Below are 23,027 nucleotides of genomic sequence, written 5' to 3' on the forward strand. Positions count from 1 at the left end.
TGTGTGCACAGTGCAGCAGAATCCCGATTAATTCATTAGGACTCTGCTGAAGCGGAATTTCTGTTCCGGATTGCAATGGGGAATCTGGCCCGGAAATACTGACATGTGAACATGGCCTCAATCTCTTGTTCACTGTTTTGTCTGCCTATGTTTGATACATTTACAGTAGTCTGAGATCCTTTTAGTGCCCTTAAAGGGGTACTCCGATGAAAACCTTTTTTCTTTTAAATCAACTGGTGGCAGAAAGTTAAACATATTTGTAAATTACTTCTATTAAAAAATCTTAATAATCCCAGTACTTATTAGCTGCTGAATGCTACAGAGGAAATTCCTTTCTTTTTGGAACACTGATGACATCACGAACACAGTGCTCTCTGCTGACATCTCTGTCCATTTTAGCAACCATGCATAGCAGATGTATGCTAAGGGCAGCATGGTGGCTTAGTGGTTAGCACTGCTGCCTTGTAGTGCTGGGGACTTGGGTTCAAATTCCACTCAGGGCAATAATAAATAAAGCATTATTATTATTATAATAACATCAGCAGAGAGAACTGTGCTCGTGATGTCATCAGAGAGAATTCCAAAAAGAAAAGAATTTCCTCTTTAGTATTCAGCAGCTAATAAGTACAGGAAGGATTAAGATTTTTTAATAAAGTAATTTACAAATATGTTTAACTTTCTGCCACCAGTTGATTTAACCGCTGAAGGACCAATACAAATAAACCTGTACGCCCCTGAAAGACCAGGCCTGTTTTTTCAAATCGGGGATGTCTGTCTTTATTAGAGAATAACTCTGGTAACGTTTTGCCAATCACGATAATTCTGACATTGGTTTTTTGTCACAAGTTGTCCTTCATGTACATAGAAAAAGTAAGCCGATATCATTTGTAGTTTTTTTTTACAATGCAAAAAATCATGAAATTTGTACAAAAAATTACGATTTTTTGCTATTTTAACACTAATAGGTTGCATATATTTATACATACTGACCAAATAGTTTATGAAACTTATACTTTCAGATGTCTACTTTATTTTGACGTCATTTTTTTGTTTTTAATTAACATTTTAAATTAGTTAGAAGCCTAACAATTTAACTTGAAATTTTGAAAATTTGAAAAGTACATTTATTTTTGTGTGCTATGCAAGGTTTGCAGAAATTAAAAGATAGTAGAACATAGGAACACCCCCCCCCCCCCCCCAAATGACCCCATTTTAAAAACTAGACCCCTCAAGGTATTCGCTAGGGGGTACAGTGAGTATTTTAACACCATAGTTTTTTGGCAGGAATTATTACAAAGTCAGTGTTAAAAATTCGAAATTTGCAATTTTTCACAAATGCATCATTTGGGGGGCATATTTTTTGTACATCACTTCTGATATTGAAATAAATGCACCCTATATTTTATTTAGCTGCTTGTCCCATGTTCGGAAATACCCCCCCTTTGGCCATATATGGTTCCTTGGCCGCGTGGTAGGACTCAGAAGGAGAGGAGCGCCATTTGGCTTTAAGGGCAGAACAGTACCCCCACCCCCACAAGTGACCACATTTATATACCGCACCCCTACAAGTTATTGGCTGGACCAGGGACCTCTCTGATTGGTCCTTGGTCGGCTGGCAGTATAACGCGTCTGTCTGTGACAGTTAAGGCTCCTGATGGATATATCTGCCATGTTGTGGGAATAAGCACCCGCTCATGGCGAATATATCCATCACTGCTGCGGCTGGGTAGCTCAGTGTGTCCGCTCATGACTGCTGGCGGGAAATCCGCCGCTATGAGTGGACACACAAAGCTACCCAGCCGCAGCAGGGAGCTCATTACCGTGACTGCTGCATAATGTGTAGGATCACATGGTGGACATCCGCAGCATATTACATGCTGCGGATGTCCGCCAATGCGATCCTACACATTATGCATTTTTTTAAATTAGATTAATTTAATAAATGTATTTTTAATATATATATATATATATATATATATATATATATATATATATGTATGTATATATATATATATATATATAGATATATATATATATATATATTATTATTATTTTTAATTTTTTACACTTTTATTACATTTTTATTTATTTTTACACTTTTATTTTATTTATTTATTTATTTTTACACTTTTTAATGCTTTGGAATACTTAGTAATACTCAGTTTTCCCTAGCAGGCAGCATATTAGGACGTGCCTCAGGCAGTACCCAGGGCAGACCTGGGGGTCTTTGTAGGACCCCCGGCTGCCCAGGTATGCAGCAGCACCCCGCGATGCTCCGGGGTGCTGCAGGAGAGAGAGAGGGAGCCCCCCTCCCTCTGTCAGAACTCCTTACAGCGCGCGGTCACTTCTGACCGCGGCTGTAAGGGTTAAACTGTCGGGAGTGAAGTGAACTTCACTCCCGGCAGTGCGGCAGGTCCCGGCCAGCCGCGGCCACACACAGCACCCCGCGATCGCGATGCGGGTTGCTGCAGAGGAGACAGAGGGTGCTCCCTCCCTCTCCATAACACTTACAGCCCGCGGTCAATTCCGACCGCAGCTGTAAGGGTTAAAACTGCCGGGACCGAAGTTTACTTCGGTCCTGGCAGTGCAGCTGAGTCCCTGCCGCGATCTTGTGGGTGCACTGGGCAGCACCCACGAGAATAATGGACGAGTATAGACGTCCAGGTGCGGGAACGGCCACCAACCTGGATGTCTATACTCGTCGGTGGTCGTTATCGGGTTAAAAGAAAAAAGGTTTTCACCAGAGTACCCCTTTAAGTACAAGTGATCTTTCTTGGCTCTGAAGTCTTACAATACACCTTACTGATCAGAATGACATTCTTTTTTATTTTATTTTTTTGGGGGGGGGGGCGTAAATATTAGAGGATTGACTTTTGAATGGCAAATTCAGGTAGATTTGAGGAAAAACTGGTAAAGTTTATTCAAGAGAATGTAGAGTAACTAAAAGGCCTATATTCTGCTAACCTGTCCCCAGGAGACATGGGATAATGGGATAGATAAAATTCCTCAGAGTAAATTGTCAGTTGCATGGTCTCTCTTGATATTGATGTTATGTTGGGAAAGTGACATAGCTAACATACTTACCAATAGTGATGAGCAGCAGGGGCTATATTGGAATTTACGATATTTCGCGAATATATTGACAATTATTCGTCCTATGATCGTGAAATTTGCATATTCGCTATGTTTGTTCACTTTTTATCAACGCGAAAATTCACATGAAAAATTTGCATACAAATTTGCATAAAAATTTGCATGTGAAAAAAACATCTTAGCAAATTGTATTTTATTCCTGCTTATTTATGATCATATATCATCATTTTTTATTTTTTTCTAATAAACTAAATATTTACAGCTTATAGTGGGTTTAAGCACAAGGCTTGATTGCGCTAGTCATCAGAATTCTGGGCATACCTTTTTTTTAATCTCCACTTTGTTTTCTAAGATTTCTTAATATGTAAGTAAGTCTCAATAGCCCAGGAGGCTTTCCCCAGCAAGGCAAATGCTCAGGTAGGGTAGGCTGATGCAAGAAGGTACAGAGGTGGTAAAAAAGAGGACATGGGCTGGACTTGTCTGGGTTTTTACCATACTAGGGAATAACCCCTTGGCATTTGAGCCTCATTTACATAAAAGGCTTATATTTCAGGGCTGAAAAGGACTATAGAGATATAAAAGGAATGTCTATGACTAGCCCTGATAACCAACTTATAGTTCTTTACACCCCTGTTTTCCTGCTCACAGGTCCATTTTTTAAAGTACATGGCCATATAATATAAAGATATATGATATAAAGTTGGATTTTTTTTTTTACTAAGATACCACCATATTCCACAAATATGAGGTGAAGGAAATGTATGTAAATGCATGCAACTTAGGGAGAAATCAACAAACATGGTATATTTATGGAAGTGGTTCTAAGAGAATCTAAAAGTAAAATAAGGAACCGTACATATCCGATTGAAGTCAACTGAGAAAAAAGGAAAAATCAATGTGTGAGTTATGCCTTTATTTAAAAAGGCCACAAAATTAAAAGAACTTTGCATTTTTTACCCACATTTTAAGAAATCTTGGCAAGAATAATGTAACATCTAGCTGCTGCGGTAAGTTACCATAGTGGTAAGAGACAAAATTGGGAAATTTGAACTGTTACAAGCTACAATAATGAATCTTCTGAAAACTCTTCTGTAAAGCTACATCTTTTTTTAATTAGCATTTTTTTATATAAGGTTTAGATTTACTCACCAATGTTTGCACTATGGCATGGTTTGTGGCATTCATATGAGCATTGAGTGGAAATGAGCACTCCCCATCACAATAGAAAGCTGCATAACCTTCTGGAGCTATAATCCAATCCTGTAATAAGGAATACACAACACACAACACACACACAAAAAAAAATAAAAAATTAGGAAAACATATTTACTCTTACTTAACCCCTTCAGGACCCCGCACATTTTTTCTGGCTTTTTTTCACCCTTACTTCTAAGACCCATAACGTTTTTATTTTTTCGACTTATATTAGGGCTCATTTTCTGCATGATGAGTTGTACTTTCCACTGATACACTTTTTTGTATCATACAATGTATTACAAAGCCATAAAAAAAATCTATTTAGGGTAAAATTAAAAATAAATATGGAATTACACAATTTTGTAGGGTAATAATTTTTTCAGAGTTCAAAATATGGTAAATATGACACGTCACATTTATTCTATGGGTCAGTACGATTCCAATGATATAAAACTACAATGAAAAAAAACTTTGTTCACTACCATGTTCTAACCCCTATAACTTTTTTATTTTTCCACCTACGGAGCTCTGTTAGGGCTTTGTTTTGTTTTTTGTTTTAGTTTTTGGGGTATTTCTGTCTTTCTGATCTCTTTTTATAGCTTTTTTGGGGGATGTAATGTAACCAAAAGCTATTGCATTACTTTGATCCATGAAATCTGTGCTCGATTGCTAAGGTCTGCCAAAGGGAGCCTTAAGCAATCACAGAGCCAGGGAAGATGCGGAGGGCAAGGTAAGCCTCATCTTCCCTAGCAACCCATAGCCCCCTGCAATTACATTGCAGGGGGGCTATGGAATCACTAGACACCAGGGAATAGCGGCATTTATTGTTTAAATGCCGTGATCTTAATAGATCACGGTTGTTAACCCCGTATTGTGAGCGTGCTTCGTATCTACAGGTTCCAGGTTGCTATTAGCAACCAGGACCCACGGCTAATATCGGACATCGCCAATCGGGCTGATGTCTAGTATTAACCCTTTAGATGCTGCGATCAAAGTTGACCGCGGCATCTAAAACAGGAGAATACACTGCCGGTTAGCGCAGCAGAGTTGTTCGGGATCGCTGCGGTGAAATCGCGGCGTCCCGAACAGCCGGAGGTGCCTTTCTGTTCTCCAGGCTGTCCGATCAGCATTTGATTGCTCCAAGCCTGGGATCCAGACTTGAGCATTCGAGTGCAGATTACACTGATCAATGTTATGCTATTTCATAGCATTGAACAGTGTATTCAATCAAAGGATTGCAAGTAATAGTAATTTTTTTAAGTGAATAAATGTGATTTATCCCCTTCCTAAATAAAATGCAAAAAAATAAATAAACATATGTGGTATCGCCGCGTGCGTAAATGTTCAAACTATAAAAATATAATGTTAATTAAACTGCACGGTCAATGGCGTATACGTAAAAAAATTCCAAAGTCACAAATTTTGTATTTTTGGTCACTTTGTATACCCTTAAAATGTTTATAAAAAGTGATCAAAAAGTTTGATCAAAACAATCATGGTACCAATAAAAACTTTAGCTCATGGCGCAGAAAATGAGCCCTTTATACAAAATAATAAAAAAAAGTTAAAGGGGTCAGAAGAGGACAATTTTAAATATACTAATTTTGGTGCAAGCCCTCATATGAGTCTGTAGGAAGCAAAATTTAAAGCATTATGATTTTTAGAAGGTGATGAGGAAAAAACGAAAGTGCAAAAATGGAAAAAAAACGTGGTCCTTAAGGGGTTAAATGATGGACCCGAGGGCCCCCATCATGTTTGCTCACCCAACTCATGACGTACATGTCTGTCATGGTTCGGGAAGGAGTTAAATGAGTATTACTATCTAGGACATTTATGGCATTTCAACACCAAAATAGTGAAGCATTGAGCTCTCTGGCTAGTACAATAGTTCCATCCATGGTTATGACTCTGAGCTTAAATTCAGTATAATGGGATTTCATTTGCTTTCCAGTCCCATTGCAGGTATGGGTAATGTTTACATCTTTAAGACAAAAATATTCACCAACATACATTTACTTATAAAATAATATCCGGAAGTAAAGGAGTGCATGTAATATATCTATTCAGATTTGTTATATTGTCAGGAGAGAGTATGGAAACAAAATAGAAGTCTTGTTTGCATTAAGTAGTGAAAATAACTATTAATTAATAGTTTAAAGGAAATCTGTCAGCTGCAATTTACATTCCAAACGGCTGATACTGTTAGTTGTCAGGACAAGGAGACACATGATACCTTTTATATCGTATATCTTTCTCTGTGTTCCACAACATAGAAAAATGCTTTTATTCTCTGGTTTTATATGTCAAGAAGGTGTTCCCAAGCCCCTGAAGTGCTGAGGACTGGAAGGCCTCCATGCTCCCTCTCATATCCCTGTCCCTGTTTCATTGGCATTGAGGACTAAGCTTCTAGCACTAAGACCTGTTTCCAGACTTTTTCTTTTCTTTTTGCGCTGTGCATACAAATTATGCTCAGGTAGAAGATTTGGAAACAGGGCTCAGCTTTTAGCTGACTATCCATCAAGAAGGGAATAACAAAGTATACATAAATAAATGCCAATAAGGCTTCATTCACATTATAGTTTACAGCACAACTGGCACCAAGAACATGCTTGTGAAGCTGCACCCATAGTGCACTAGGGCTTCACTAGCATAGCCTCAGCATACCGTTATAAATAAATTAGGCTACTTTATACTTACCAAAAAACAGCTTTAGAATGAGCCAGGCCAGCAGTTGGAGAGGCAGAGCCAAGGTCGCTCTGCTTCAGGGTTGCACTTCCTCTCTCTGCTTACATCGCAGGACTTTACAGGGATGCTGCAAGAAGGAGAGCCCTGTGTGTCAATCAACACTGTGTGTCGTAGTTAGAGAGAGGTGGTGTGGCCCTGGGGCAAAGCAAACCCTGCGCTCTGCCTCTACGACTGTTGGAGGCTCATGAAGAATTTTTTTTGGGAAGTATAAAGCAACCTAATTTATTTATGAAAGTTATGCCTAGAATATACTTGTAAAGCCCTAGTCCACTGTGTGTGCAGCTTCAAAAGCAAATTCTTGCATTTTAAGTTTTACATCAGGTTACACAACAGCATCCTGTCAAAAAAACATTCCTACATGTAGCCCAATGTGTTATGATAGGCCCAGAGACTTTAATGAGTCAAATGTGACTACATTAGGTACATTTTCCAAACACATTCACTGTCTGTGTGGGACTCAACAACCTGGTTGACCACATATTTGTATCTTGCACTGATGGCATATACATTTAGGAATTGGACCTAATGCTAGGTAACAGGTTTACATCTATTTTTGACAGGATGATGTGTGATCCAATGAAGGGCTTAAAACATCATGTGAATGCAGCCTTATACAAATAGTGGAGAGAAAAACAGGTGATGCACTGGGTTTAAAACTTTAGCTTTTATTGTTTCAATTAAATGAAATACAGCACACCAAAGTGCAGACAGGACACATGAAGCTCTGGACATGTTTTAAATGTGGTTATACATTTTATCACAGACGATGCCCTTTACCTTGTAGAGGGGAATCATAATGTCCTTATACACTAGTGCACATGGATAAAAATTACACATAATAACATATTGCTTCAATCCCATTAACCTGTTCAGGATGTGGGGCGTATGCATAGGCCCTGCATCCCGAGTCCTTAAGGACGTGGGGCGTATGCATACGCCTGTGGGAATTCCGGTCCCCGCCGCTAGCCGGTTGGGGACCGGACCGGGATGCCTGCTGAAATCATTCAGCAGGCATCCTGGCACATCGCCGAGGGGGGTCCTGAGACCCCCCATGTCGGCAATCGCAGAAAATCGCATGTCAATTCAGACATGCGATTTTCTGCTATCCTGGGCTGATCGGGTCTCTGGTGACCCGATCACCCAGAAAATAGGGATGATCAGAGCTGTCAGTGACAGCCCCGATCATCCTGAGGGATAGGAGCGAGGTTGCATTGCTGCGATCTCCTCCTATCTCCTGCCATTGGTCAGAAATGAATTCTGACCAATGGCAGCGCACGACAGGGGGTTGCCATGGAAACCCCCCACTCTGCCCACCCCTGGATGTCGGGCAGAATGGGGGGAGAAGATGGAGGCCGGTACCTGGAGGAGAAGATGCGTTGGGATGCCAATCATCGCTGGAGACTGCGGAGATCACAGCACAGGTAGGGAAGCGACGGTGGGGGGGGGGGGAGGAAGGGGGCAGTAAAGTGATCTTTACTGCTGCCCTTCTAGTGGTTGCCAAACTGCTGGGAGTTGTAGTTTGGCAACATCTGGAGGGTCACAGTTTGGAGACCACTATTACAGTGGTGCCCAAACGGTAGCCCTTTAGATGTTGCCAAACTACAACTCTCAGCATTCCTAGACTGTCCAGGCATGCTGGGAGTTGTAGTTCTGTAACATCTGTCACTTCTGATTTTGCCATTTTCATGAAAATTTTGAAAATTGCTGCTATACTTTGAAGCCCTCTAATTTTTTCAAAAAAGTAAAAATATGTCTATTTTATGATGCCAACATAAAGTAGACATATTGTGTTTGTGAATCAATATATCATTTATTTGGAATATCCATTTTCCTTAACAAGCAGAGAGTTTCAAAGTTAGAAAAATGCAAAATTTTCAAAATTTTAATGAAATTTGGGGAATTTTCACCAAAAAAGAGTGCAAGTAACGACGAAAATTTACAACTAAAATAAAGTAGAATATGTCACGAAAAAACATTCTCAGAATCAGAATAATCGGTAAAAGCATCCCAGAGTTATTAATGCTTAAAGTGACGGTGGTCAGAATTGCAAAAAAAGGGCTGCGTCCTTAAGGTGAAAATTAGCTGCGTCCTTAAGGGGTTAAACAATTCTTGAATTGTTATTCCAATAATGCTGTCTATGTCATCTAGTGCTTGGCCTCCAAGTATGTTGGTTGTACAAAATGCAAACTTAAAGTAAGTATGTCGGTGACATAGACTACATTCATTACAAAAACTATTACATTTCATAGCTACTTCTAAATAACCCAAGCAATTTACACTCAACCCAAGATGGATTTGTGCATAATGACCTTATGACATCCCTCCCCTAGGTTGAGTATTTAAGGAGACCACATGGTTAGGGGTGTCATCTGTGATGAAGAGCGTAATTGCATTCAATACATGTCCAGAGCTTCATGTGACCTGTCTCCACTAGTCTGTTGTGTTGTATCCTTTTAATCCACTCAATAAAAGTTTTATTTCAAGTGATTGATCACCTGTTTTTCTCTCCACTGTTGTTCACATTCCAAGCCAGTAGGGATAGGAGTGCTGAAGTCTACATAGGATGAGCTGGACATTTCTGTATTAGCTTTATACAATAAGCTGGGTAATTTATTAAGTGAACTTTTATACATTTTCAGACCACAGTTTTAACTTGTTAACAATATTGATGATAGATACTGAGAAGGAAACGGAAAAGATAACCAGAACAAGACATCCTTACCTGCCAGCCTAAGTCTCGGAAGCTGACATAAAGCTCATGTTTTTTACAAGCTTGCTTCTGTTCACTTGTGTTGTAATCTGTGAACATAACAAGAAAACTGCTTAGGAACATTAATGGTTGGTCTTAAAGGGGTACTCCACTGGAAAACATTTTTTTCTAAATCAACTGGTGCCAGAAAGTTAAACAGATTTGTAAATTTTATATACAAGGAATGTCAGCTCACCCGATCCTCCGCACGGCAAACAGAAGCCTCCAACTCAGGACGAAAAATGCAGGAGCCAGCAGTATGATAAACTTCACCTTTTATTGTAATCGAAGTTAAAACTTCGACATGGACGTCTCAAATTCAAACGATAAAACCTCCTGGACAAGCAACGTGATGCGTTTCAGGTCATGTGACCCTTCATCAGATGCATCATGCATCTGATGAAGGGTCACATCACCTGAAACGCGTCATGTTGCTTGTCCAGGAGGTTTTATTGTTTGTATTTGAGACGTCCATGTTGAAGTTTTAGCTATGATTACAATAAAAGGTGAAGTTTATCATACCGCTGGCTCCTGCATTTTTCATCCAGATTTGTAAATTACTTCTATTTAAAAATCGTAATCCTTCCAGTACTTATCAGCTGCTGTATGTTCCACAGCAAGTTCTTTTCTTATTGAATGTCCTTTCTGTCTGACCACAGTGCTCTCTGCTGACATCTCTGTCCATTTAAGGGCTTATGGACAGAGGTGTCAGCAGAGAGCAATGTGGTCAGACAGAAAGGACATTCAAAAAGAAAAGAACTTCCTGTGGAACATACGGTAGCTGAAAAGTACTGGAAGGATTAAGATTTTTAATAGAAGTAATTTACACATCTGTTTAACTTTCTGGCACCAGTTGATTTAGAAAATTTTTTTTTCCAGTGGAGTACCCCTTTAAGTACAATCGACATCTGTTGAGGGGATGCTATAATGATGGATGTCAATGTATGGATCTGGTCATCCATAGGTTGTTATGGCATCAGTAAACCAATACATTATAAAAAGCTCCTGTAGCTTGAATGTATGTTTTTGACAGATTCCATTCAGTAGCATCAACCACCCATAGACTATTATGTCAATTTAACGTATATGTTTATTTTGCAGTATCCTGTATAAAGAATAGCATAGTCTACCACATTATTACCGTATATACTCGAGTATAAGCCGAGTTTTTCAGCACGATTTTTCGTGCTGAAAACACCCCCCTCGGCTTATACTCGAGTGAACTCTCCACCCGCAGTGGTCTTCAACCTGCGGACCTCCAGAGGTTTCAAAACTACAACTTCCAGCAAGCCCGGACAGCCATCGGCTGTCCGGGCTTGCTGGGAGTTGTAGTTTTGAAACCTCCGGAGGTCCGCAGGTTGAAGACCACTGCGGCCTTCGACATCATCCAGCCCCCTCTCACCCCCCTTTAGTTCTGTACAGTACTCACCTCCGCTCGGCGCTGGTCCGGTGCTGCAGGGCTGTCCGGAGAGGAGGTGGTCCGGTGGGATAGTGGTTCCGGGCTGCTATCTTCACCGGGGAGGCCTCTTCTAAGCGCTTCGGGCCCGGCCTCAGAATAGTCACGTTGCCTTGACAACGACGCAGAGGTGCGTTCATTGCCAACGTACTTCTGCGTCGTCGGGCCGGAAGCGCGGAGAAGAGGCGCCCCCGGTGAAGATAGCAGCCCGGAACCACTATCCCACCGGACCACCTCCTCACCGGACAGCCCTGCAGGACCGGACCAGCGCCGAGCGGAGGTGAGTACTCAGAACTAAAGGGGGAGAGAGGGGGCTGGATTATGTTGAAGGCCGCAGTGGTCTTCAACCTGCGGACCTCCGGAGGTTTCAAAACTACAACTCCCAGCAAACCCGGACAGCCGATGGCTGCCCGGGCTTGCTAGGAGTTGTAGTTTTGAAACCTCTGGAGGTCCGCAGGTTGAAGACCACTGAGGGCGGATGATGAGAAGAGGATGATGAAGGGGGGTGTGTGGGATGATGACAAGAGGATGATGAAGGGGGGGGATGATGAAGGGGGGTGTGTGGGATGATGACAAGGGGATGATGAAGGGGGGTGGGGATGATGACAAGGGGATGATGAAGGGGGATGTGTGGGATGATGACAAGGGGATGATGAAGGGGGGATGTGTGGGATGATGACAAGGGGATGATGAAGGGGGGATGTGTGGGATGATGACAAGGGGATGATGAAGGGGGGATGTGTGGGATGATGACAAGGGGATGATGAAGGGGGGATGTGTGGGATGATGACAGGTGATGATGATGAGGGTCTGGATGATGACAGGCGGTGATGATGATGAAGATGTTAATGACGGGTCTGGATGATGACAGGGGGGGATGATGTATTTCCCACCCTAGGCTTATACTCGAGTCAATAACTTTTCCTGGGATTTTGGGTTGAAATTAGGGGTCTCGGCTTATACTCGGGTCGGCTTATACTCGAGTATATACGGTACATGATTATTTTTTTTATTTATACTAGCTAGGGGTCATATTTTGTCCTTTAATGGACAGCACCATATATACATATATACAGTAGCATGTATGTCAGTAGCTTACACAGCAAACATCCTAAATATAAACTAAAAACATACTGGACTATATTATTGGGCAATTGCTTTATGACCACTAATCCAAATACCCTAATTAATCATTTGTCCTTCAGAATGTATTGCTTGCCTGCATTGGTTGGCATCTTTGATGCATCATGTTGAGCTGTGGATTTATTTTTGTCTTGTTTTTTCCTTTTTGCATTTGCAGCTCTGACTGAGCGAAGAAGGACTTCACTTGCCTTAAAGAAAGCAACTAGAAAAGGTTGCTTTGACTGAGGGCCATGCCTGCCAACAAGGCCCACTGATTTAACATTAACACTCCGACCTGTAAAGAAAAAAAAAAAAAAAAAAACATGATCAATTTTAGGCAAAAAAAAACTTGCTCCGGGTCTGATTACTAGCGATCACAGGGACAGAGCATAGTGATGTCACGGCTCCGCCCCTCAATGCAAGCCTACGGAGGGGGTCACACCCTCTCCATAGGCTTACATTGAGGGGGCGGAGCCGTGACATCACACGGGGCGGAGCAGTGACGTCACTATGCTCCGTCCCTGTGATCGCAAGTAATCAGATCCGGAGCGAGCAGGCTCCGGCAGCTGATGCTAACGGGGTGCAGAGTGGAAGATCACGGGGGTCCCCAGCGGCGGGACCCCCGCAGTCAGACATCTTATCCCCTATCCTTTGGATAGGGGATAAGATGTCTTAGCACCGGAGTACCCCTTTAAAGGGGTACTCCAGTGGAGAACAAATGTTTTCAAATCAACTCCTGCCAGAAAGTTAAACCGATTTGTAAATTACTTCTTATTAAAAAATGTAATCCTTCCAGTACTCATCAGATGCTGTATACTACAGAGGAAGTTGTGCAATTCTTTCCAGTCTGCCCACAGTGCTCTCTGTTGACACCTCTGTCTGTGTCAGGAACTGTCCAGAGCATGAACAAATCGCCATAGAAAACCTTTCCTGCTCTGAACAGTTCCTTAAGATTTTAAATTGAAGTAACTCACAGATCTGTATAACTTTCTGTTACCAGAGAACTCCTTTAAAGGAGTACTCCGGCGCGCACTTTTTTCCTTTTATCCCGTCCGGGCTGCAAAATAAAAGAAAACACACTTTCTCTTACCTGCCAACGAGCCCCCGGAGCTCCGGTACACTCGGGTACAGGTGTTCGGTCCCCGGGCTGTATTCTTCTTACTTCCTGTTAGCCCGGCACGTCACACGGAGCTTCAGCCTATCACCAGCCGAGGCGGGACATCGCTGCTGCCGGTGATAGGCTGAAGCTCCGTGTGACGTGTCGGGCTAACAGGAAGTAAGAAGAATACAGCCCGGGGACCGAACACCTGTACCGGTGTGTACCGGATCTCCGGGGGCTCGTTGGCAGGTAAGAGAAAGTGTGTTTTCTTTTATTTTGCAGCCCGGACGGGATAAAAGGAAAAAAGTGCGGGCCGGAGTACTCCTTTAAGGAAATGTAGATGTCATGCATAGGACAAAAAAAAATGTATAGGTATAGGAAAATACGATATGCTTATATGTGTTATATTTTGGCTTTATTCAAGTCAAAGAAAAGCAAATACATGGTCATGTACATGGTCATATGCATTAGGCTTAAGGATTTTTCAATGTCTTTTGATAATAACTTTATTACAAATAGAAGTGAACTGTTTCTGAACTAAAATCCCTCCACATTCTATTACAGGCATAGGCAACCTTCAGCACTGCAGATGTTTTGGACTATATCTCCCACAATGCTTTGACAGCATTTTAGCTATAAGGGCATCATGGGAGATGTAGTCCAAAACATCTGCAGTGCCAAAGGTTGCCTATGCCTCTTCAATTATAATAATATAATATTATTTTAGTCATATACATAAAGTGATCCTCGCTAGCTTTGGCAGGGTCAGTTCATAATGTTGTGTACTGCACAAAACTTTGTTCCCTGATGTGTCTGCATATTTCTGTCTTCTCCTTACTTAAATAAATAGGCATGCTTAGGAGGAACAGGAGGGCAAGGCATTAGTGGAACAATATTTAGCCAAATCTATCTAATGTGTAGGACCAGCTTAAAGTATATCCTTTTGGGCCCCATCAGCATGGAACATTTTTCTCATTAGAATTAAATGAAATATTTAACCACTCAAATTTAGGGCCTACATGTTAACAATATTTTTTTGGTATGTATATGTTATACCTTGAACTGTGTCCTTACAATCTGGTTTGCTCTGGCTAAAAAAAAAGCCACTATTCCAGTACGAGGGCAGAATGAAAAGTTACTGGTTTGAATAATAAAACAACATATTTTGGTTTCATTTGTAGGATTTTTTCAAAATGTTTTATTTAGGCCAACTTTCCCAACAATTTACTAACAGTTATTCCATCCAGGCTGAAAGGTCGATTTGTCAAATACCTAAAAATAGCTATTAACCCCTTAACGACCACGGACGTAAACGTACGTCCTGGTTTGCCGGGACTTCCTGCACCAAGACGAACATTTACGTCCTGTGTATGACCGCGAGCATCGACACGGTGCTTGCGTAATACACGGCAGGTTATGGCTGCTAGTAGCAGCCGGGGACCCGCCCGTAATGGCCGACATTTGCGATCGCGTGGATGTCCGCCATTAACCTCTCAGATGCCGTGATCAATACAGATCACGGCATCTGCGGCAGTGCGGTACTTTGAATGGATGATCGGATTGCCCGCAGCGCTGCCGCGCCAATCCGATCATCCAGCATGGTGACCAGAGGTCCCCTCACCTAGCTCTGGCCGTCTCCCGGGGTCTTCTGCTCTGGTCTGCGATCGAGCAGACCAGAGCAGAAGATGACCGATAATACTGATCAGTGCTGTGTCCTATACATAGCACTGAACAGTATTAGCAATCAAAGGATTGCTATAGATAGTCCCCTATGATGACATAAAAAGTGTAAAATAAAAGTTGAAAAATGTAAAAATAAAAAGTAAAAAAAAGTGAAAAATCCCCTCCCCCAATAAAAATGTTCAGTTCTTCCCATTTTACCCCCAAAAAGCGTAATTTTTTTAAAATAAACATATTTGGTATCACCGCGTGTGTAAATGTCCATACTATCAAAATATAATATTAATCATCCCATACGGTGAATGGCGTAAACATAAAAAATAGTTATGGATTTTAGAAGGCGAGGAGAAAAAATCGAAAACGCTAAAATATAATTGGCCTGGTCCTTAAGGTGAAAATGGGCTTGGTACTTAAGGGGTTAATAGTATTGATTCCTTATCATTTGCTATTCTCTTTTCACTTAGTTTTTGTGAGATTTTGTGCGATTTTAAAAGACGCAGAAGGTACACAGATCTAAATCTGGGGAGTATGGTTGATGGGAAAGCAATTAAAATTTTTATAAATTGATTTTAGCCATCAGAATGAATGAAGTGTGAACTGCATTGTCTTGATGAAACAGCACTTTGTTTTCTTATCAAACATGGCTATTTTATTAATAAATATTAATAAAATTTAACTATTAATAAAATAAACTTTTTTTTTTCATTCCAAAAGGTTTTTATTTTGAAATATTTCAGAAAACAACACAATTATCATCATTGTGAAAGTAAACAGGGGAAAGCACAAGGAAAAGTACATAAAAGTAATGTACATCAACATCAGTACAAAATGACAGTGATGTCAAATGAAAACATATTCAAATAACATATAGGTAGAGAAATAGTAACATATCTCAGAACTCTCAAACAGGTCCAGCCCTAGGCCCCTGAGGGCAATGAGGGCTTGACAACCAGACCTCCTCCCATTGTCTCTGATATTTATGAACAGTGTTGTGTGCAAACGCGAACGCTCTCTCATAGTCACAGGTAAGGTTAACTAAGTTGACAACTTCACACAGGGTAGGAATGCGGTCAGATTTCCATTGTCTAGCCAGCAACAACTTTGTGGACATGAATAGCTGAGCAAGGGGCATTCGGACGTCCTGGGAGAAGATATCTAAATCTATCAGTAATAGAGCCGTTTCAGGGTTCAGGGAGTGTTTAACCTGTGTCAGCCTTTGGACCAGCAACTCCACACCTCTCCACAAATGTTTAATTTTTGGACAGCTCCAAAGCAAATGAAAGAGACTTCCGACCTCTCCACAGTCTCTCCAGCACAAACAGGACGGTGTTATTAAGTGTAGTCTTGACGGGGTAAAATACCATCTGTAGATAGTTTTAGCGACCGCCTCTTGGTGGTTGGTGGCTCTAAAGAAGTTGTGTTTGTAGTTAAAGGTTTTTGTCCACTGTGCTAAGGTGAATTCCCGGCCAATGTCCTTCTCCCATTTAACCATAAAGCGTTGCTTAAGAACAGTTCTCTTGTCGTGCAGTAAGATGTAAAAAAAAGTGATCCCTCTCTCTGTGTGTGAGTCGCTATTCAGGTATCTACGGCAGGTAGCAGGCATTTTGTGTGCTTCTGTAAAACTAGTGGTTATCAAACTCCTAAGTTGTAGAGCTTTAAAGAATTTTTTATGCGGCAAATGGTAAGTCTCGCGCAGGTAGGGAAAATTAACGTCACCCATAGGACTGATCAAGTCTTTGGCACTGTATATACCATGTGTGCCCCATAATTTGAGATCCAGGTTGGGAATGAGGAATAAAATAAACTTTGTCTTAACTTTTCTTTGGTCCCAGGAGTATAGAGGTAGACCCAAGTCTTATCAATGGTTATGAATTGAAAAAAAAAATTTGATTGAATTGTGCTCATGGTGTTCCAAACAATTTGGTGGAATATCCAGTAGATGGTGGATGGAGACCACAAATGAACTAGTATGCTGTTAATAAGACTGGAGCTGTGATCACATGATTGGCAGCCATTTCATGAGAGATAATGCTGATTGGTGGAGACTTCTGTCATATGATTGTGACATCACACAGGTCCTGTGCCCAGAGGATTTGCTCAGATGACCACAAGCTTAGCCAGAGAAAAAAGCTGTGAGAGGCTGCACCACAGAGATAGCACCTAGCTGAGAGAACTTGCTTCGCACAGGACCACACTAGCTGACAGAGAGATCTACTGGCAGAGACAAGCACTGAGTCCAGACATCTGGTGAATACAGTGAGAGGAGACTTTTGCTGAACTGGCCTAGTTAATGGTCTGAGGGTAAGCCTAAAGCCTCTTCCCTGTTCCATTACAGGGCATCTGTCTCCTTACTCAAAGTAAAGACTCTGAGGTCCAGTGTGGATGTTACACAGTGCAGGCTGCTTCAGTGACTCTGCGGAGCAGGACTTATAAGGGCCCCAACACTCCTATGTGCACCAACGGTGAAGATAAGGGGGTGGGTCGCATATGTGCTAGTGGGTGGGTGAGGAAAATCCACATTGCATTCCTAACTGTGTTACACTATTGTAGTATCCTATGTATGTTGTTAATTTGCTACTTACTATATAAAGTTAGTCCACATTAGGCTGTTTCAGTCTCATTGTACCAAGTATGTCCCCAGTGGGACCCCACATCCCTACCCCGGATGCTCCACTGGGTGGAGGCACTGCTGCAGATATGTACCCCCGCTTCCAGACAGCAGAGGCTCAGGATCTGCCTGTCAGGCGTAGTGAGGTAGCTAGGGTAAGGGATGCCAAAGACACTAGGGGGGCACTCCCAAAAACCTGCTACATATGGAGGCCCTACTGAGAAAGTAAATTGGGGTACAGCCAGTGAGAATAAGTTAAGTCCCCGGGCCACTCCCTCCTTTGCAACAGAGTGGGCTCAGCAAAGGAATGTACCATTAAAGCAAGCTGTAGTATTATGCCAAGTACCACCCTGCTGTGAGATGAACCATGTCATCTTGTGTATGGAAATCCAACTGGGAACAGAAATGGCGCCTGTCAGGGATACCCTGCAAGATCCTGATGGCCAAATGTACATGTTAATATATTGTCATACAGATCTGAGAGACCATGAAAGGGCTATCAACATTCATTTGTATGGAGCCACAGATGAAGGATGCTCCTTAGTGTATTCCCTCCCTGATAAGAAAGAACCAAAAGACTATGATGCAGAAAAGCTCCTGCCTCCCATCTCTGGAAAGGCTGGAGACATTCCTAAACAAGCTGCCTGCCTTACTAGAGAACAGTGGATGATTACTCCTAAAACACAGTCTTCCCCATCTCCAACATTACAGAAAAAAAGACAGCCCTGTATTGAGTAGCACGTCTACAAGAAGTAGTGATGTATCTTACATACTACAAAAGCTCTCAGAGGCCATAGTGACAGCAAACCACACCCATAGTTACCGAAAATTAAAGGTGTTTTCCGTTAATCAGCCTGTCCCTCCCGGAGCAGAGCCTTTTGAGGTCTGGGAGAATAATGCTATGCAATTGTTGTAGGAATGGTCTTGTACCGATACCATAAAGAAACAACGGTTGGTGGAGAGTCTTCATTTTCCAGCTACAGACATGATAAGACTGTGCAAGGGAGTGAATGGACAAGCTACTGTGCAAGACTATCTGCAAATTTTACAGGACGCTTATGGAAAATCAGAAGATTTGGATGATCTGTTGGTTAAGTTCCTATCCACTAAGCAGAAGGAACATGAAAAAGCCACTGACTATATCAACTGTTTACAGCTATTGCTCAGTAGTCACCACCTCTGTGTTGGATGCTCGGCTATCTAAGCAAATTCATAGAGGTGGTTTGACCAATAATCCAGTTATGATTCTGCTGAGAGCCAAGTTGGATGATAAAGTTCTGCCCTATTCCACATTAATAAATACAGCCAGGAAATTGGAAGACCAGATGTGTCCCCCTCCTCTACGGAAAGAGAAAGAGGATACAGAACTTGTTAGCCCTTAGGAAGAAGGTGGCTGAATTGGAGCTTTTATGCAAATCACTACCAGAGAGAGCAGATCCTTCTCCTGGAAGTGGGGGGGCAACACAGAAAGACTCCGAGGAAGCTGTTTCCTGAGGATTCACTCCGCTGAGGGGACTGTTTAAATGTGCAAAGTCAAGGCATTTTCAGCGGCAATGCCCTGAAATTACATGGAGGTAGATGTGGATGTGCTGGCAACCGAGCTCGAGGAGACTCAAATGACCAGGTCTTAGAAGAGAGGGGAGAACAGGCCTGCACATAGTCTATCCATAGGGGCCAAGATTGGGCCTAAATCCTTGATACACGTTCAAATGGAGGGAATTTATGCTTCAGCATTGCTAGATACAGGGTCTCAAGTAACCATCATCTATAAGGACTTCTATGAACATCATTTGAAACACATTCCCATGGAACCGGCAGGAGAGATTCAGCTATGTGGCGGAGGCGGAGGCCTCAAGCTCAACCCGTGGAGGGATGCATAAAAGTGACCTTAATTATTCCCCAGTTAAACACCAGAATGATTTGTCCTATGGAGCTGGAAGCTCTCATATGCCCTGCAGCCAAGATGCAAAGATGGTACAGAATGTATTCAGGGCCTACCCAACAGAAGTGGGAGATGTTTCTTTAGCCCGACTGATGGAGGTCAACCCTGTCCTAGGGAAAGAGTGCCAACGACTAGCCACTAGCCCTTGAAACAAAACCAGAGGAGCATGAACAGAGGTTGTTGAAGGTGCTGGATCGACTTTAAGCAGAGGGCGTGAAATTATCAGTGGACAAATGCCGGTTTGCCCGGAACTCTGTCAGGGCATATAATCTCTGTTGAAGGAGTAGCCACAGACCCAGCTAAGATTGAAGCAGTGTTGAATTGGCCAATACCCAATAACATCAGCGAATTGAGGGCCTTCTTTGGTTTCTGTGGTTCCTATCAAAGCTTCGTGAAAGACGACTCAAAGATTGCCCCAGAGTTACATGACCTGCTAAAGATTACCTTTGATGTAGGGGGTGCTAAGGCACCATGTCTTAAAGATCCCTTTGGAGAGAAATGGACTTCAGGATGTGAAGAGGCTTTTCTGGCATTGAAGAAGATACTTACAGAAGCTCCTGTTTTGGCATATGCAGACCCTGAGAAACCATATATCCTCCATGTGGATGCCAGTATTGAAGGCCTAGGGGGCATATTGCACTGAAGTTATCCAGAAGGATTAAGACCAGTGGCTTACATAAGTAGAAGTCTTACGGGTGCTGAGAAGAACTATCCAGTTCATAAGTTGGAATTTCTGGCACTCTAGTGGGCCATCGTGGATAAGCTGCATGACTGTTTGTATGGAGCAACATTTGAAGTAAGGACTGATAGCAATCCACTCACCTACATTCAGGCTACAGCCAAGCTGGATGCCACAGGACATAGATGGCTGGCTGCCTTGTCAAACTACAGTTTCAGCCTGAAATACCGAAGAGAATGGAGCCGACTACGCCTGGCAGATGGAGTCCTCTATCAGGTTGGGAAATATCATGATCACCCTGGCAGAAAACAATAGGTACTACTACACAGATACCGGGGCATGGTCCTGAGAGCCCTCCACGATCAACATGGGCATCTCAGGGTGGACAAGACCTATGGCCTAGTACAAGATCGGTTGTACCTGCCTCGCATGAGGGAACACGTCGAACAACATGTAAAGACCTGCAGAAGGTGTATCCAGAGGAAGACCCTCCCTGTGAGAGCTGCCCCTATGGGTAATCTGAAAAGTACAGGACCCCTGGATCTTGTGCGCATGGACTTTCTCTGTATAAAAATAATACAGCAGGAATTGGGAATGTGCTGGTGGTAACATCACTTTACAAGATATGTTCAAACTTTCCCCACGAAAGATCAAAAGGCTGTGACTGTAGCCAAAGTCCTTTGGCAGAAGTATTTTATACACTATGGACTACCCAATTGGATACACTCTGATCAAGGTAGCGACATTAAGAGCAAGTTAATCAGGGAACTGTTGGACAGGTTACACTTGCACAAGTCCAGAACCACACCTTATCATCCAGAGGGTGATGCACAGCAAGAACGGTTCAATAGGACCCTCCTAGACATGCTAGGGACTCTCAAGCAGGTTGAGAAGCGATCTTGGAGTAAGCATGTGGAAGCCATGGTCCATGCATATGTGGTGTCCCGGCACGGGATTGCATCCGTAGCCTTGTGGTGAGGTCCCCAAAGTCAGAGTCCCTAGGTGTAGGTGGGGTCCTCATTATTAGCTAGCCCCTTGTCACCCCTTTTGTAATTCAAATGATTTAAATTTAATGTGTATATATTTGTATAGTAAGTGTATTTACCTAGTTAGTGTCGCAGGACCTGCGGGTCACGTGATGCATTCCAAAGACTCTATGGTTTCTGTGTATAGGACCTTTGGAGGAAGTCAGGTGTTCACCCATCAGGTATGTAATGGTGAGTGACAGCTGACCATGGACCAATCCAAAAAGGCCCGTCCCTGCCCATATAAGGGCGCGGCGGCCATGGCTCGCTCTCTTGTTCCTGGGCTGTTGACAGCAAAGGATCTGCGCTGCTGTCATCAGTGAGTTTAGGCCCGAGCCTTGTGGCGACGGCTGATTTTTACTAAACTGTGAGTGTAATCAATCCCTACGCACTCTGCAAGATCACCGGACCATATCTAACCGCTAAATCCGGACGGATCTTTGCAAATTACCCTAAATTCTGAGACTTATATAAAAAGTCAAGGTCCGCAACCACTGTCAGTCACTGAGGTGTATAGAGACTGTATTAATGAGACTGTTACTCTTCATTGCATGTACCACAAGTCTTTAAGTAAAGTTTAACCAAGTTCAAGTGCAACTACCTTGTGGACCTTCAGTCATTATATGCATGCACCTATCGTTACTGGGAAGGGCGGCGATAGGCCGGAGAATTACCTCAGCATACTAGCCCTCAGCCTGGCGTCACGAGTGAAAGGGTTAACCTAAACCCCTGATATACTGAAGCAACACCCTGACTACACTACCCCTACTCCAGAGGCCTACCACAAAGCCTTTCTGGCATCGCACGAACAGGATTCGGGTGTGTGCCTACTACAGTTGCCACTGGTGAAAGTGTACTCCCCCCAAGCAACAAACTTTATTCATGTGCTGTAAACCGTGTTGTTGTGTATGGGAGCTATGTCTGTGGTGCACCATGCAAGGGGGCCACGAGAAAAGAAAGGGGGGAGGCGAAAATTTATCTGCAACTAAGATGTGTAAACCGAGCAATGAGTTCATGCTGCGATCCTCTGGTCCGGTCAGCACAGGTGGAGCTGAACTGCTGCCAGAAAAGCGCGCGAAGAAGGCCCGCGCTGCGCCACACCCCGCCCCTGGGCGTGGCTGTCAAGTTGCTGTGTCACAGCCGAAAGGGAACTTGGAGATACAGGAGTCGTCTATGGAGGGACAGGAAGTCGGGGCGGCACCGATGACGTCCTTCCTGCCGGCTGCCATTTTGGGGAAGTCCACTATAAAAGACACCACGCAGAGCAACCTCTTCAGTCTGCACAAAGAGCCGGAGAGTACAGACATGGTGGAGAACAGCGTTCCACGTGGTGAAGATGGCACAATGGCGCCGGAACAACGAAAAGTTGTGGCAGTCGCAGCCCGAATTTTTCAAGAACTTGCTGACCGTCTGCAGCGGTTGTCATTAGACGAAGAGGGGGCCTGCAAACTTCCCCCACTGCCTGATGATGACGACGATTGGCCAGAGACACCTCCAGCAGAGAGCGCAGGGACAACTGGAGGTGCATCGCCGGTGAGATTGTCCCCTCACCACAGGACTTGGGGCTCGTGGGCCGAGATCCTGTCGGAGGAGTCTGCTGTGAGTACCCCGCTAGAGGAGGGCTTTTCTTCC

At 42.9% G+C, this 23,027-nt stretch overlaps 1 protein-coding gene across 2 annotated transcripts in view; it reads right to left on the reverse strand.

The window, feature by feature from the left end:
• The window catches only part of BMP5 (bone morphogenetic protein 5), a 195,899-nt gene that overhangs the window by 2,524 nt on the left and 170,348 nt on the right, over positions 1-23,027 (reverse strand). Inside the window, exons 4-6 of one of the 2 annotated variants that reach the window (XM_056565752.1) lie at positions 12,460-12,657; positions 9,758-9,834; positions 4,243-4,353 (exon numbers count right to left, since the gene is read on the reverse strand). In XM_056565752.1, coding sequence (XP_056421727.1) covers positions 4,243-4,353; positions 9,758-9,834; positions 12,460-12,657 — 386 coding nt within the window. The remainder of the gene's footprint in view (positions 1-4,242; positions 4,354-9,757; positions 9,835-12,459; positions 12,658-23,027) is intronic. The other variant, XM_056565753.1, reaches the window with a different exon arrangement.

The sequence above is a fragment of the Hyla sarda genome, chromosome 3 (assembly GCF_029499605.1).
Source record: "Hyla sarda isolate aHylSar1 chromosome 3, aHylSar1.hap1, whole genome shotgun sequence".
Taxonomy (NCBI): Eukaryota; Metazoa; Chordata; class Amphibia; order Anura; family Hylidae; genus Hyla; species Hyla sarda.